Source organism: Physeter macrocephalus, chromosome 19 (genome assembly GCF_002837175.3).
Source record: "Physeter macrocephalus isolate SW-GA chromosome 19, ASM283717v5, whole genome shotgun sequence".
Lineage (NCBI taxonomy): Eukaryota > Metazoa > Chordata > Mammalia > Artiodactyla > Physeteridae > Physeter > Physeter macrocephalus.
This window is the reverse complement of record NC_041232.1, coordinates 80,510,369-80,526,878: the sequence shown is the minus strand read 5'-3', so window position 1 is coordinate 80,526,878 and position 16,510 is coordinate 80,510,369. Positions and strand designations below refer to the sequence as shown.

General features: G+C 34.1%; 1 protein-coding gene across 1 annotated transcript in view; it reads right to left on the bottom strand.

Annotated features, from left to right (window-relative positions):
- Window positions 1-16,510, bottom strand: part of DOK6 (docking protein 6) — a 416,007-nt gene that overhangs the window by 249,579 nt on the left and 149,918 nt on the right. Inside the window, exon 2 of the mRNA XM_024133945.3 lies at window positions 13,942-14,049. Within this exon, the coding sequence (XP_023989713.1) occupies window positions 13,942-14,049 (108 nt within the window). The remainder of the gene's footprint in view (window positions 1-13,941; window positions 14,050-16,510) is intronic.

Sequence of the window (16,510 nt, the reverse complement as noted above, 5' to 3'; positions counted from 1 at the left end):
GATACTCTCTGTCAGTGCCTCGGTTTAACATAGGTCCTAGACAAGAAGTTAAGAAAAAGGCTAAGAAAGGAGAAGATAGAACTATCAATATTTGTAGACGATATGATCACTGACATGTAAACGCTAGCAGCATTAAGAGAAAAATAAATTATTAAAACAACAAAAGTATTCAACAATACTGTCAAATACAGTCAACACAAAAAGTCAGCAGGATTTCTCTACACTAGCAAATATTAACTAGAAAAAAATAATACCTTCACAATAACAAGAAAAACTGTAACGTACCTAGGGATTTTGTTGGAGAAAATTTTAAACCTTAAAAGAGGAGCTGAGTAAAAAGCATATTCCACGTCCTTAGATAAACTGCTAAGATAACTTTAGAAAGTAAGAACTGAGCGTGTTTGGGGAACAATGTTCCTAACAAATGCCACAACATCGTGTGATCAGTGGTTATTTAAGACAAGTGGCATGTTAGTGGTACAAAAACAAACAAGCAGACAGTACAGAGTAATCAGAGAAAAACATATGTGTGTGAGTATAAGATCTATGCCACCACAATAATTGAGAGGATAGCTCATTTAACAAATGGACTAGTGATAACTGAGTCCCTAAGTATTAAAAAAATAGATTTCTGTTTAATGCAGGACTCCACAAAGTGAATGGACAGAGGTGAGAAATTATTTACATCTAAAATTGACGTAAGACTAGTGTTTAGAATAGACAAGAAAACCTTATAAAATAGCCAGAAAAATAAATGGACCCCAGTATGATATGGACTAATGATATGATCAAAGAATTCGTGGAAGAATAAACTCAGAAAGCAATTGGGTATAGGAAGAATTTCTCAAATTCACTGGGAATAGAAAACTGTATGTTAAAATGCAAATGAATATCACTTTACACCCATCAGATTTGGAAAATTAAAGACTAATGGAAAGTATCAATAAGAATGTGAGCATACAGAACCCTCAGGTGCCCTGCGGATGTGTAGAGTAGAGCTGCTTTCTGAAAAGTCATCTGGTAGTACATACTTAAGTACTCACATATCCTTCACACAACGATCTTATTCTTTTTATATATGCCAGAAAATTTCTCACATTGGGGCATAAAGACACAGAACAAAAATCTTAATTACTTCATTGTTTGAGGTAATGAGAAGTTGCTGGCAATCCAGTTTCTATCACTAGGAAAATGGAAAAGTAAAATATAATGGATGTAAACTATGGGGTATCATGTAACAGTTAGAAGCAACTGGCAAAATGTAGACACAGAAATGCAAATAGGTCTAAAAGTCATAATGCAGCATGAATTAAAAATAAACATAGTAAGTTATAACACAATATTACTTAAGTGAATTAACAAAGCAGGACATGTTCAATAAATCAACAGTATACATTTATAAGATTCACATAAAGTTTCCCATCAAAATCATTATAATGATTATGTAAGCGGAGAGATGAATGGGATTAAGAAATGGGAATAAAATAGATTAATCAAATATTATAGAGATGAATGATGACAGCATCCATTAACTTAGCAATAATGATTAAATCAACCTTTGCAGCTGCCTTCTATCACACCAGAGAAAGAAAGAGGAAAAAAGAAGGAAGGAAGAGAGGGAGGGAGGGACGGAGGAAGGGAGGAAGGGAAGGAAGGAAGGAAGGAAAGGAGGGAGGGAGGAAAATCCACTTCCTAAAGAAAAGTCAACTGAACGATATGTGAAATTCTAGCAGGTCAACTGCTATTAACAATTACATGGCTATTACAACTTTTCAGTGCTCTGAATGAGTCTTCACCTCAGCTCTCTATGGCTTAGTATGTGGTAACTTCTAACATAGTAATTAGTGGGCACAATTATGTTTTGCTAGTAAAGGACACAGAGTGGAAAGAGTATTGGTATGATCATTAATGTATATCAATTCCAAAGAGTATATACATAAGAAAGCTATAAGAGACTCTGGTTACTTCCCTATGCTTATGAGACCAACTCTAGGTGAGATCCATGACTTAACTGCGAATCATGTTTAGCTTGTTTACCTATATATACTTACGGCATCTAGACAGGATATCCAAGATTATTTATACTTTTTTATTTAGATTTAAAAATGCATAGCTTTAAGTAATAGAAAACTCAAATATCAGTGATTGAAATCTGTGGTAGGCAAACTATGGCCTATGGGCCAACTTTAAATAAATTTTGTAAATAAAGTTTTTCTAAGTAAAGTTTTATTGGAACACAGCCATTTGTTTACGTATCGTCTGTGGCTGTTTAATGTACTACAAGGGCAGAGTTGAAGAGTTGCAACAGAGACCTTAGGATCTGCAAAGCCTAAAATTTTTACTATCTGGCCCTTTACAGATAAAAGTTTGCTGGCCACTGATTTAAGCAAGATTTTTTTTTCTCACATAATAACTTAGAGGTAGGCAGTTATTGGTATTAGTTTAGCAGTTTGATAATATTAGAGGCAACATCTCAGGCCCAAATACAGGTATTCCCCACTTTTCAAAAGTTCTCTTTAGACCACTTCCCTTTTATTAAAGACCTACATCAGCACCTGTTTTCGCCAGCATTTCTCTCAAGCTCATCTCCTCAGGGCACAAAATGTCTGCTGCATTTCCAGCTATCATGTTTTCAACGTAGAAAAAGGGAATAAGGGACATTACTGGCCATATCAGAAAATATAAATTCCTTTCTAACCTTTTAGTAGGCTTAAAATTTTAATCTCATTGGCCAGAAATGTACCTCCATAACTGCAGGAAGTGTAAAAAGTGATCATCTAGCTCTCTCTATATTGACGATGGGAATGGAAGAAGTGAGTTACAAATGTGTGGGTGTTGAGTTAGCAATTAATTCAATTAAACCCCATGCCTGAACTGTCAGAGTTGCGTCATGTTTTGCTTCCAATACAATACCTATCTTGTGTATACCTCCTACAGGCTATGAGGGAAAGGGGATACTCTCACTTTTGCCAGACCAAAAATGATCCCTTCCCAAATGAAGATAAACAAAAATTTAAATAGTATGCACTAGAGTCTTCCCTGAGTGACTAGCACTAGTGCTCAGATATTATGAGACAATTAACAAATGATCACGGATTAACTGTGACTGTCACAGGAACCAACGTGTGTGTCCATAGGAGCTTCTGTTCAAGAAACTGAAACGTCTTCAGACTAAGAGATTACAGCTAGATGAATGAATGAATAAATACACAAATGGATAAGATGCCTTAACCCAAATAAATGATTATCACTCTGGGCATTTCTGGTGGGTATTTCAGGAGAAACCAAGTCTATGATCACTCTTCACATTGCACCAAGTGTGTGCTCATCCAAGCACTTAGCCATTTCTTCATGGAATCAAAATGAAAATGTTCAAGATACCACACTGTGCACATGTGCTGTTTCTACACTTACCGATGCTTTTGCTTCTAGCTTGAAGGACATGCTATATTTATAGGTGGCTGATTTTCATAAGGACGCATTCATCTTTTCCCAAATTCTCTCAGATGTTTACTTTACATATAGATAAATATGACAACTCCAAATAGGAGTAAAACAGAATAAAACATTGTTTTTAATGTCAGGTTATAGGGAATTTAGAAATAAGATTGGTCTCAATACGGGCATCGCTTTTCTGGCATCGAGTAGAATGGGAACTTCACATAGCACTATCTTCATTCATCCTTCTAAGGGATTTTATTTATATTTTCCTCACTACAGACAGCACTCATATTTACTTTATTAAAACTTCTATAAACTGTTTCTTTTTCATCTGCTTAGAAAATTAAGGAAAATTTATTAGTTGATTCTATGTAAATTGCTTTAGTTCAGTTTTCATTGAGGATAAATTTGTTTTGAATATCTGTTATGACAATTATATACAGCTACATTTTCAACCCTAATGCATTTTTAATAACTTCCTTCAGCAGCTAGTGATTTGAATTTCAAATTTCTTTCTACCGAGAAGTAAAAAAAAAGTATATACCATTTTATAGCAGTTTCATGTAAAAAACTGATTTATGCAGCAAGATCTCTCTCACAGTAAACATATCAAATGTCTAAATGAGATCAGTAATGCTCATAAGCTTTATAATATGTACGTTTCAGACAGAGCATAGCATTAAGTTAAAGTTGGTAAAAAAAATAATTGTATCCTTAGATTATTTTGCAGAAGTCCCTCACTTAGGTTGGAAACATTTTGTTCCTTTGATTGATTATTTTAATTTATTGCTATTGAGCACTACAGCAGATTTTAGGGCATATCAAAATAACCGACTAATCAGAAGTTTAAAGTGTTTAAACATTAACAAATGGGACAATTTGGGAAATCCATAATGGTCTACTTCTTTAAGCCATCTTGAAAATGAAGTATTTTTTTTTCCAATTCTGGAGATCCAATTTTTGGACTGAGCATTAATTGTTCAAGGGAAAACAAAGATTTTAAATATGCCAGCCTTTTTCATAAAGAGATCTTTCTTTATTGACCTGATCATCAGAGGGAACTATGAGAAATTTAGAGCTTTGCCATGTTCACATCTGAAAAAAAGGATTCATAATTCTATGAATGGAAAAAGCCATGGGAAGTGATAGTTCAGTCTTTGATTTTGAAGAAGCGAAAGTATATTTCAGGATAAAAATGTCACGAACATCTGTGATTGTTTTTATTGCCTTGATGGCTGGTTGTCCAGGCCTTGGACAAATTAACCCCATCTGACCCCTGGGGTGGCCTTCTGGACACTACCTGCACCCACCCACCCTGTCATAGGGAGAGGCAGCCCCAGAGAAGAGCAGGACTCAATCGCACAGTCTCCAAAGTTCTGTCTTCTCTCTTCTTCAAACTCTTTGCAAATGTCAGTATTTTTAATAACTTTATGGTAAAATTAACAATTATCTCTTTAGAAATATTACATTTTTCAGCTAGGAATATATTTAAAGAGTCTTGATAATTACTATACATTTTATAAATTTTACTGGTTAGGATTTTCATGTTTATTCTACTAGCATTTCCTCATTTAAATGGGATTTTTCATAATTTTCTACCATTCCTTGAATTAGCTGGTGTTTTTTTCAGTCAAGTATCAACTTTTTGATTTGTAACTCTCAATAAATTTATAATTGAAATACCTGTGAAATATCTTGGATTTCACCATAAGGCTGGAACTAAGGTCAGTGTCTTTTATAGAAGACGGTTTTATTTTACACTGATCAGGCTTTGACAGAGCAGTGCTGACATACATCCACCTTCACATCAATTCTGTTCAGTAGATTTCCTGGGCAGTTTCACTACAAACTGGCTGTATTTCTTATTGTTTAATGAAATATTTACGTGAATACACCACACATAAATACTTCAAAATCTAACATGCCAAGAATCACCTTTTTTTCACCCAGTCTCGATGAACAGCACGACCATTCATCCCTCACCCAGTCCTGAAAAGATATCAAGTCTTATTCCTTTCTCCTCCATTTCCCCGATATCCAATCAGTTACTAAGTCTTCTTAATTCTACTTGACTGTACCTAGAAAATATCACCCAAATCTATCTCCTCTCCATTCACTTTAACCGTCTCCATTTAGGACTCTGTTATCTATTATGGGGAAGTGGAAATAATTATACTATAATATTTAATTATATTGTTTTTCTGTATATAGTCTATTATCCCATCCATTTGATGTGATGTCATGCAAATTACTTTTTTCTGAATACATACTTGAAGATGTGAAAAACCATTTAAAACCCTTCACAACTGCTCTATTGCTTACAGGATAGAGGTTAAACTCATGAGGAAGGTATTTATGACCCTTCACTTGCCTCACCCACTTCCTTTGTGCTTATTTTCCACCACTACAGCCCTCCTTTCAGAGTTTGCCAACACTAGATTCCTCAAATTTTCTTCAACTCACCATGCAGTGTAACTTCAGTACTTGTAATCACCCTTTTTCTTCCTCATAGAATGCATCCCTCTCCATTATTTTGTTTTGTCAAAACAGAGTAATCTTAAGAAGGCCTTTGGAAAGTCCTGATTTCCAAAGGTAGACAAGTGTTCCCTTTTACTTTTATTACTGCACTGTATCATATTTCATTGTAGTTAGCTATTTATAACCTAGCTTTCTTGTATTGTAAAATCTTAAAACAATAATGATAATAACTTAACATTTTTTGACTGCTCTAAACAGTCTTTAAAGAGTTCACATGTAGTATCTTATTAACACCTCATAACAGTCTTGGAGAAGTAGGGCAATTACTGTCAGTATCAGAAAAATAAGAAGAGTATCTCATCTCTTCATCTTCTGAGCCTCAGTGTCTATCTAATCACGAGATATCATAGTTTCACAAAACTATATATTATATTATATTATTATATTAAAATAGTATTTTCTCTGTTTTCTTGAATTGGGTTTGACAGTCATTTCCCAATATTCAGGGCAGGGCTCTTTTCCTTTGTAGCATAGTAGAAATTACTCTCAGAGGCAAGATGCACCTGTATGTTACTTATGTCACCCAGTGAAAGCAAATATTTACATGGAAAGTTTTTGCTTTAATTTGAGCAACATCAGAGTTGCCCAATGGTAATATAATTTTGATGGCTAAGTAGAACTTTATCATGTGTGAGTGATAAAGAGTGGCAGTATTGAATAATAGAAGAGATGATAAAAGAGAATTTGAATAATGCTAGCTGTACATTCTAAGAAAATAAAGAAGCAAAAATCAGTGTCATAGAGCTAGTTAAGAAGAAAAGTAGTGAGGTTGACACATATTTTGGTCTGAATGCCAAAAAGACATTTCAAATTTAACATATACAAAGTAAAAGCGTGTGATTTTTTTTTTTACCCAAAGCCTATAATAAGACAGCCAGTGAAGCATTAGGCAAAACTTGCTAAGATAGTATCAAAATAAGAGAAGAAACCATTTACATATTTTCTTGAAAACAACCGTTAAGGTTTCTTATTACTGATGAATCATGACCAAATTATTCTTCCATATCAGAATTGGTCTAACTTCATGGTTTTAATTCACAATCACTGAGGAAAAAAATAAGATAAAATTCCTGAAAGGAAATTTAAATCACTAGGAAACAGAATTAGCCTCCCAACTGCTGGGAATAATAAGTTGTAAAAATAAAAACCTTTAATCTCCAAAACATTGCCATGAGAAAAGTAAATTTTTGCTGTCACACACACTGAATCTAGTTATTAAAGTGCTTTAGGAAGTTTCAAGTTACAGTCAGTGATATCTGTTTAGTTATTTATTAAAAGATGAACTATTCTTATTCTCACTGCACTGCACAGGATCTTTCATGACTTAATTTTCAAAGACTGGAGAGAGAGCTTACACACATAAAGTGTGTATGTTCTGAAAGTGTTAGTCATAGTTTTCTAACACTAATTTTTATTTAACCTACTTATATCTGCAGTCATTCTTTTCCTTCTTTTTTGTTAAAATGAATGCTCTCTGGTTCTGTTAAAGACCAAACCCTATCATTATACACAAGAACCTTTTAATCATCACAGTTTCTGACTACTAGATTGTTCCCTTTGGCATATAGGTGTGTTACAATACATGTCGTATTTAAAAAACATATCTGCTCTATATATTGGCTCAATTTTACAGTGAAACATCTTGAAAAAAATTGCCTGAGTAGCTATCCATTCCTTACACCTCAATCTCGTGTAAACTACTCCAGGTGAAATAAGTCCCCATGTTTCACTGAAATAGCTCTTGGCAAAGCCACCAAAGACGTCCATGTTGTCAATCCAATGGTCCCTTTTCTGTCACCTTTCTCAATCTCTCAAACTAGACACAGATGACCATTTGTTCACATTTTTTAGCACAGTTTTCTCTTAGTTTCCAATGGTTTACCCTTAATGTTATTTTTCTCATCTTACTGCCTGCTATTTTCAGATTTCTGTTCTGGCTCCTCCAGCTCTGCTAATCCTCTAAGTGTTGGAGTGTTATCTCCTTTTTCTTCATTCTTTCCCAAGGACATTTTATCCAGTGCTACAGAATAAAGTGCTATCAATATGCCAATGACAGTCAGATAAATAACTTTATCAGTGACATTTCCCCCACCCCAGCCCACATTTGTTTATCTAATTGACTACTTGACATTTTAGTTTGAATGCCTAATAGACATTTCAAATTTAACATATGCTAAGTGAAACCTTGTGATTTTTACTAAAAGCCTGCTCTTCATGAACTGCGCCATTCTTATCTCTGTTGCTCAAATCCATGAGTCCTACCTTTCACTTACACTCAACATTTAATCCATAGGTACATCCTGTCCATTTTCACAAACTATATCCAAAATGTGTCCTTTGACTTCCAACTTCAATACTAACACATTTACTGGAGTTACCTCCACATCTAGGCTAGACGAATAACGCCTAATATTTTCTAAACTAACCATACACCAAGTAAGTAGTTATATGCTTAGCTATAAATTTTCCTTTGTTAATAACAACTAATTATATTTAATCTCGTTGTATGTCTACAGTACCATTCATTCCTTACAACAGCTCTCTGTGGTAGGCACTATTAAAATCTTAATCTGTCAGAGGAGAAAAATTAGGTACATAGAGGTTAAATAATTTATGCAATTTCACACAGCTATTAAATATGGAAGCTGGATTCCAGAGCCTACAATCTTACCCACTGTGTAATGTGGTTAAGATTCTTTTTTATTACAACTTTATTACTGCCATGTCATTGACCCATAACATTGTGTAAATTTAAGGTGTACAACATAATGTTTGGATACACATATATTGTGAAATGATTACCACAATAAGGTTAGTTAATATCTCCGTCATCATTGGTCAAAGGGTAAGATGAATAAGTTCTGAGGAGCTAATGTACAGCATGGTGATTACAGTTAACAGTGCTGTATTATATACTTGAAAGTTGCTAAGAGAGTAGATTGTAAATGTTGACACCACACAGACTCACAAGGGGATAAGATTCTTGATCTTTCTCAACAGTCTGTTTTCCAGGATGATCTTCTTCCTTGTTAACTTTATTGAAGAATGATTTATACACGGTAAGTTACCACCATTTAAAGTGAACAACTGAATGAATTTTGACCATTGCATGTACCTTTTACACCACCACCACAATAAGAATAAAGAGGGCTTCCATCACCACCCTAAACGCCTTAGGTCCTTTTGCAGTCCAACCTTCCATCTATTCCTCCCTCAAAATAGGCAACCAAGGATATGATTTTTTTTCTATAAATAAGAATTTTGTTACTACAAATACAAGGGTGAAATCATACAATATGTATTATTTTGGGTCTTCTGTCTTTCAATCAGCATAATGATTCTGAGATTCATCTGTTATTATGTGTATCAGTAGGTCTTTCCTTTCAATCATTCAGCGGTTTTCCATTGATGGATGTATCACAGTTAGTTTATTCATTCTCCTGTTTGGGTTGTTTCCACTTTTAGGCTATTTTGAATAAAGGTACTATGAACATTTTCATACATATATTTATTTGGACATGGCTATTCATTTGCGGGGAAGGGGGGTAAATTTCTAGAAGTGGAATGGCTGGACAGATGTATGTTTACTCTTAAAGAAAGTGCCAACTGTTTTACAAAGTGCTTATAAAATTTTACACGTCCATCAGCAATGTATGAGTTCTACAACTCTGGTTAGTTTCAATCTTTATAATTTTAGCCATTCTAATGGATGGATAGTGTTACTTTGAATTTAAATCTTGCAGATCACTGATGATGTTGAGCATCTTTTCATGTTCTTGTTTGCTGTTCATATATCTTATTTTGGAAAATACCTGTTCACAGCTTTTGTTCAATCTAAAATACTGGGTTTTTATCCTATTATTGAGTTCTAAGAATTCTTTAAGTATTCTGGATATGTGTTTCTGGTCAGAGAAATGTTTGCATGTATTTTCCCAGACTTACCTGCCTTTTTATTTTGTTAGCTAGATCACTTGAAAAGAAAAAGTTTTAAATTTCAATATAGCTCAATTTACCAATTTTTTCTTATGGTTTATACTTTTTGTGTGCTGAGAAATATTTGCTTATTACAAAGTGGAAAAGGTTTTCTTCTGTACTTACTACGGGGAGTTTTATAGTTCTGGCGCTTAAATTTAGACCAATGATCTGCTCTGAGTTTATTATGCGTATAATGTGACGTAAGATCAATGTTCATTTATTTACATAGAGACATCTAGTTGTTCTAGCACCATTAGTTGGAAAAAGTTTCTTTTCCTATTGACTTGTCTTCATACCTTTGTCAAAATGCAACTGACCATATATGTATGTGTTCATTTCTGACCTCTCTATTCCCTTCCATTGATCTATATAAATATCCTTTTGCTAAAATCATAATATCATGATTTCTGTCACTTTATAGTAAGTCTTGAAATCTTATAAATTTCCAAATTTGTTCTTCTTTATTAAAATTGCATTGACTAATATAGGTTATGCAAATATCCATATAGAATTAGCTTGTCAATACCTACAAGAAAATATTCCTGGAATTTTGATAAGAATTATGTTACATATCGATTTAGGAAGAATTGATATCCTAACAATATTGAATTGGTATCAATCTAAGAATATTTTATTTCTTGCCATTTATTTGGGTCCTCTTTAATTCTCTCAGCTATGTTCCATAGTTTTCAGTGTAGAGATTGCACATGTGCTTTATAATTATTTGTTGGCACTACTGTAAATTGAGTTCTTTTTAAAAAAATTAATTTATCAAGTGTTAACTGCAACTATTTAAAAATGCAAATGATCATAAAATGTCATTCACTAAATTCATTCATTAGTTCTGGTATTTGTTTTGAAGATGATCATGCATTTTCAACAAACGATTATGTCACTGAGCATAGAAACAGAGTTTTCTTTTTCTTTTCTGTAGGTATTTGTTAGATGCTTTTTTTCTGATTAAGGAAGTTCATTCTGTCCTTGATGTTCTGAGAGTTTTAAATCATAAATGGATGTTGAATTTTGTCTTTATATGCATACAGAAATGTCTTTCTGTATACATTTAAAGGATCCCATGATATATTTTCTCATTAATTCTACATTATTACATTGGTCGATTTTCAAATGTTAAAACAACCTTGCGTTTTTATCATAAATCCTACTTGATCATATGTTATCATTTTAACATACTGTTGAATTAGATTTGCTAATATTTTGTTTAAATGTTCTGATTTGCAGGGATATTGATCAGTCACTTTCCCCTTGTGTCTTTGTCTACTTTTGGTTTTCAGATAATATCAGTCTGATAAAGTGAGTTGGAAAGGGTTTCCTCCTTTTTATATTTTCCTTAAGTATTTATGTGGATTAATTTTTTCCCTTTAAATATGTTGTAGTATTAACAAGTGAAATGACATGGATCTGAAGTTTTCTTGGTGGGAAAGTTTTGAACTACAAGTTCAAAGTTTTTATTAGGTCTTGAGCTATTGAATAAGACTGGGTAGTTTGTATCTTTCAAGGAGTTTGTCTATTTCATTTAAGTTGTCAAGTAGAATTTGTAGTGATAACCCCTCTACTCTTCCCAGTCTTTGATTTTTTTAATTCTTTTTTTTCCTGATAAATTCGGTTAAGAGTTTATCAAGTGAGTGATTTTTTTGTAAAAGAAACAGCTATTGACTTTACAAAATTTCCTGATTGTTATTTTGGTTTCTGTTTCATTGATATTTTCTCCTACATTTATTGTTTCTTTCTAATGTAAGGACTCATAGCTATACATTTCCCTACACTCACTGGTATAGCTATATTCCACGCATGCTGATATTTGTGTTTTTATTATCTTTGAGTTTAGAATATCTGCTAATAGCCTCTGTGACTACTACATTGCCTTGGAATTATTACCCCTTAGAATATGTTAATTACCCAAAATTCAGCATTTACTAGATAACATTGATTTCTAATTTAAATAATTTATGGTCAGAGAACACTCTCTTTATGACCTCAACCCTTTTCAATGTATTAAGACTTGTTCATATTGAATCAAAATTATCTGCATATGCGTGTCTTTTCCTCTGGAATACAAGCTCTTTCAGGGCAAGGACTGTGCCTCCTGCATCGCCTCGTGCCCCCACTGAGGAGCCCAGTGCATCGTGTAAAGCAGACAGCTTACACTTATCTTTGTCTAAATTATTAACCCTTATAGGTGGTTATAATACTGCTTATAATGTTGCCATTTTGCAAGTAAAAGATGGCTGAATCATGAGTACATGGACTCTAGGTGCGCTGGCTAGAGCGTGTCCGGCCAGGGTACAGCACTGACCAGCAGGCAGACGTTCTGACCAGGAATCCACAGAATATATACTATGCTCATTCTTCCAAAATTTTACTCAAAAACTAAACGTTACAGACTTACATTTCACAACCTGGCAGTTTGTCATTAAGTCAGGCTTAAAATTATTGCCATGGTCACCATCATCATACAAAATATCAATATGACTTCAGGCTGCAAATAATTTTTCATAAAGTTAGAACCTGCATCTCTGTGTTGGTTGTTATTTGATACTCTATCTTAAATAGTCTTCAAAGGAGACATGTAATATTACAATTTTAAAATCCATGTCCTCATGAGAAAACCAAACTCCTATGAGCTTGTAAGTGGCTGGACAGGAACTTGAACTTGGATTCTCTATTAGTAAATCTATATTAAAATATAGAATACCTCACAGAGAGTTAAAGAAATTCACATTTTAAGCCTTATGATATAGGTTCAAATCTAATACAAAAGATTGCTAGTTATTTGTATAATAGGATTGGTTAGCACATTACTGCTGAATAATCTATTTTTAATAGACTTTACCTTTTAGAGCAGTTTTATGTTCACAGCAATATGGAGCAGAAAGTACAGAGCTTTCCCTTATGCAACCTGTCCTCATAAATACATAGCCTCCCCCATTATCAACATCCCCACCAGATGGTACATTTTTTATAACTCATGAATCTACTTTGATACAACATAATCACCCAAAGTCCATATTTTACAGTAAGGTTCACTCTTGGTGTTTTACATTCTATGGCGTTGGACAGATTTATAATGACATACATCCACCATTATAGTATCATAAAGGGTAGTTTTACTGTCCTAAAAATCTTCGGTCCTACGCCTATTTATCCCTCCCACCCCCTCATCCCTGGCAAGCACTCTATTTTTAATAAAAGAAGAAATTAGCATTATACATCACATAAATTCCACAGACTCATTACATTATTCAGGGTAACTTACTCTATGTTACCACCAGTGAGGAATTAGAGTCTTTCCTGAGCTTATGTGGGCATTCTATCAAAAAAGCAATGCTGTTTCACAATTCTGCATTCTGATCATGAATCCTCCACATTACTATCAAATACTTAACTCTTTTTTGACATTATCACCAGAGATAACTTTCAGCAGCACATTTAGCATCATTCTAGGGCAATTTCTTACATATTTTTAATTCTTAGGAAATTGATATTTCACTCATAGGATTTATGTCACATCTCTACACATCAGCATACACGATGATCGTTCTTGTTAAGCTGTAAAGAGCCAATGCTTTGCACAATAACAGTGTCATTAACACTGCTAACATCAGCCTCAAAAGTTTTATCTCCTAAACATTGCCCACGGTTTAAATCAAAGTACAAATGCACAATTAACCTGAAAAGAGGGAAAATGCCTACTCAGCACCTTGGGAAATGATCTGGTTGAGTTATGAGTCATCTCATTTTGCAAAGTAGCAATAAAAATGAGTCTTTCGTTTTGCAGAGGCACCACTGGCATTTATAGCAGATGATTAAAATAAAGGAGAAAAACAACTTTTGCATTTTATCAGTGCAGGGACATTTTATCCTGGCCATGCATTTTTGCCTCTGCAGATTTCATCTATCAAAAGAAATGTCTCCACAGTTGTTGCCAAGGGTACAGCTATTCCCGAGATTCCAAAGACCGTGACTTACCTTATGAAAGTTTCTGAAATATGCTGCCTTTTCATCTGGAAACTTTTCTAGCCTTCTGGGTCCTTTACTAGATGCCTTCTTAAAAACCAACCAGCAACGCCTGAAAATCTGAAAGTAAATAAAGGAATCCCATTTTGTCTTTTGTACATGAGTTTAGTAGCATCAGGGATTTATCTATTCAACTAACCCAGGGGGAATAAGTTGTTTCACATGCACTTATCTTACAGAGAGAAAAAATGTGGGAAGTCAGAGGCATGTTATTCTTAAAAATTATAGCAGATTTTAAAAACAATATTAAATAGAAACATAAATTTTATATGAAAAGATTTTACGCTATGACATTTTCAGTGCACTGGCTTCAATCTTCTTTAATCTAACTAAATCATCTGGGTATCAACACCATATAAAATATTTATTCTCACCACCCTGGTGACAATTCTGTTTTCCATGATAATGAAGTAACAATTTACTAAGATTAAGCACTTTCATAATGTTCAATATTCTATCTTTGGAAAACCATCACATTTAAAAATTAACTTACAGTGTTAATTATAAAAAATGCTCATATACTACTTTAGAAAATGAAACAGATATGTTTTTATAATGGACACATCTGTCATGCCCTTGTATGCTTTTATAGCAACTACTATTTACTAAACGCTTATTATGTGCAATACATTTTAAAATTTATAGACACATTTAATCCTCATACCTACTATATGAGTTAGGTTGTCTTCATTTTAGGATAAAGATAGTAAGACAGTAAGAGTGTCAGGATTTGAACACACATCTGTCTGAACAAACATCTCTTCAGCTTTGTTTTAAAAAAAAGCAGGGCTATATATTACAAAAACACAGGCCCTCTTTCTGGACACTGCCTGATTTTACAGGACTAATTCAGGTTGGCTCTTACACTGTCACCTGATGCCCACCTTATCACCCTCCATCCACAGGTATGTTTAAGTCAAATCAATAAAATGAGACTTTTTTTCAATAACTAAAGAGGTCTAGAAATGCAAATTTAATATTTCAAACTTTTATAGAAATGCATATTTTTGCTGGAGTTTACATTCTCTATAGCCAGAAACGAAGATCACTGTATTTCTGTTCTATTTCTTTTTTTTATTTTTTTATTTTTAAAATTTATTTATTTTTAAACATCTTTATTAAAAGGTAATCAGCTATACATATACATACATCCCCATATCTCCTCCCTCATGGGTAACCCTCCCACCCTCCCTATCCCACCCCTCCAGGTGGTCACAAAGCACGGAGCTGATCTCCCTGTGCTATGCGGCTGCTTCCCACTAGCTATCTATTTTACATTTGGTAGTATATATAAGTCCATGCCACTCTCTCACTTTGTTCCAGCTTACCCTTCCCCCTCCCCATGTCAAGTCCATTCCCTACATCTGCATCTTTATTCCTGTCCTGCTCCTAGGTCCTTCATTTTTTTTCTTTAGATTCCATATATATGTGTTAGCATACGGTATTTGGTTTTCTCTTTCTGACTTACTTCACTCTGTATGACAGACTCTAGGTCCATCCACCTCACTACAAATAACTCAATTTCATTTCTTTATATGGCTGGGTAATATTCCATTGTATATATGTGCCACATCTTCTTTATCCATTCATCTGTCAATGGACACTTAGGTTGCTTCCATGAACCACCTACTGTAAATACAGCTGCAATGAACATTGCAGTACATGACTCTTTTTGAATTATGGTTTTTTCAGGGTATATGCCCAGTCATGGGATTGCTGGGTGATACGGTAGCTCTATTTTTAGTCTTTAAAGGAACCTTCATACTCTTCTCCATAGTGGCTGTATCAATTTACATTCCCACCAACAGTGCAAGGGGGTTCCCTTTTCTCCACCCCCTCTCCAGCATTTATTGTTTGTAGATTTTTTGATGATGGCCATTCTGACTGCTGTGAGATGATACCTCATTGTGGTTTTCATTTGCATTTCTCTAATGATTAGTGATGTTGAGCATCCTTTCATGTCTTTGTTGGCAACCTGTATATCTTCTTTGGAGAAATGTCTATTTAGGTCTTCTCCCCATTTTTGGATTGGGTTGTTTTTTGATATTGAGCTGCATGAGCTGCTTGTAAATTTTGGAGATTAATCCCTTGTCAGTTGCTTCATTTGCAAATATGTTCTTCCATTCTGTGGGTTGTCTTTTCGTCTTGTTTATGGTTTCCTTTGCTGTGCAAAAGGTTTTAAGTTTCATTAGGTCCCATTTGTTTATTTTTAATTTCCATTTCTCTAAGTGGTGGCTCAAAAAGGATCTTGCTGTGATTTATGTCAAGCAGTGTTCTGCCTTCGTCTTCCTCTAAGAGTTTTATAGAGTCTGGTCTTACACTTAGGTCTTTAACCCACTTTGAGTTTATTTTTGTGTATGGTGTTACAGAGTGTTCTAATTTCATTCTTTTACATGTAGCTGTCCAGTTTTCCCAGCACCACTTATTGAAGAGACTGTCTTTTCTCCATTGTATATCCTTGCCTCCTTTGTCATAGATTAGTTGACCATAGGTGTGTGGGTTTATCTCTGGGCTTTCTATC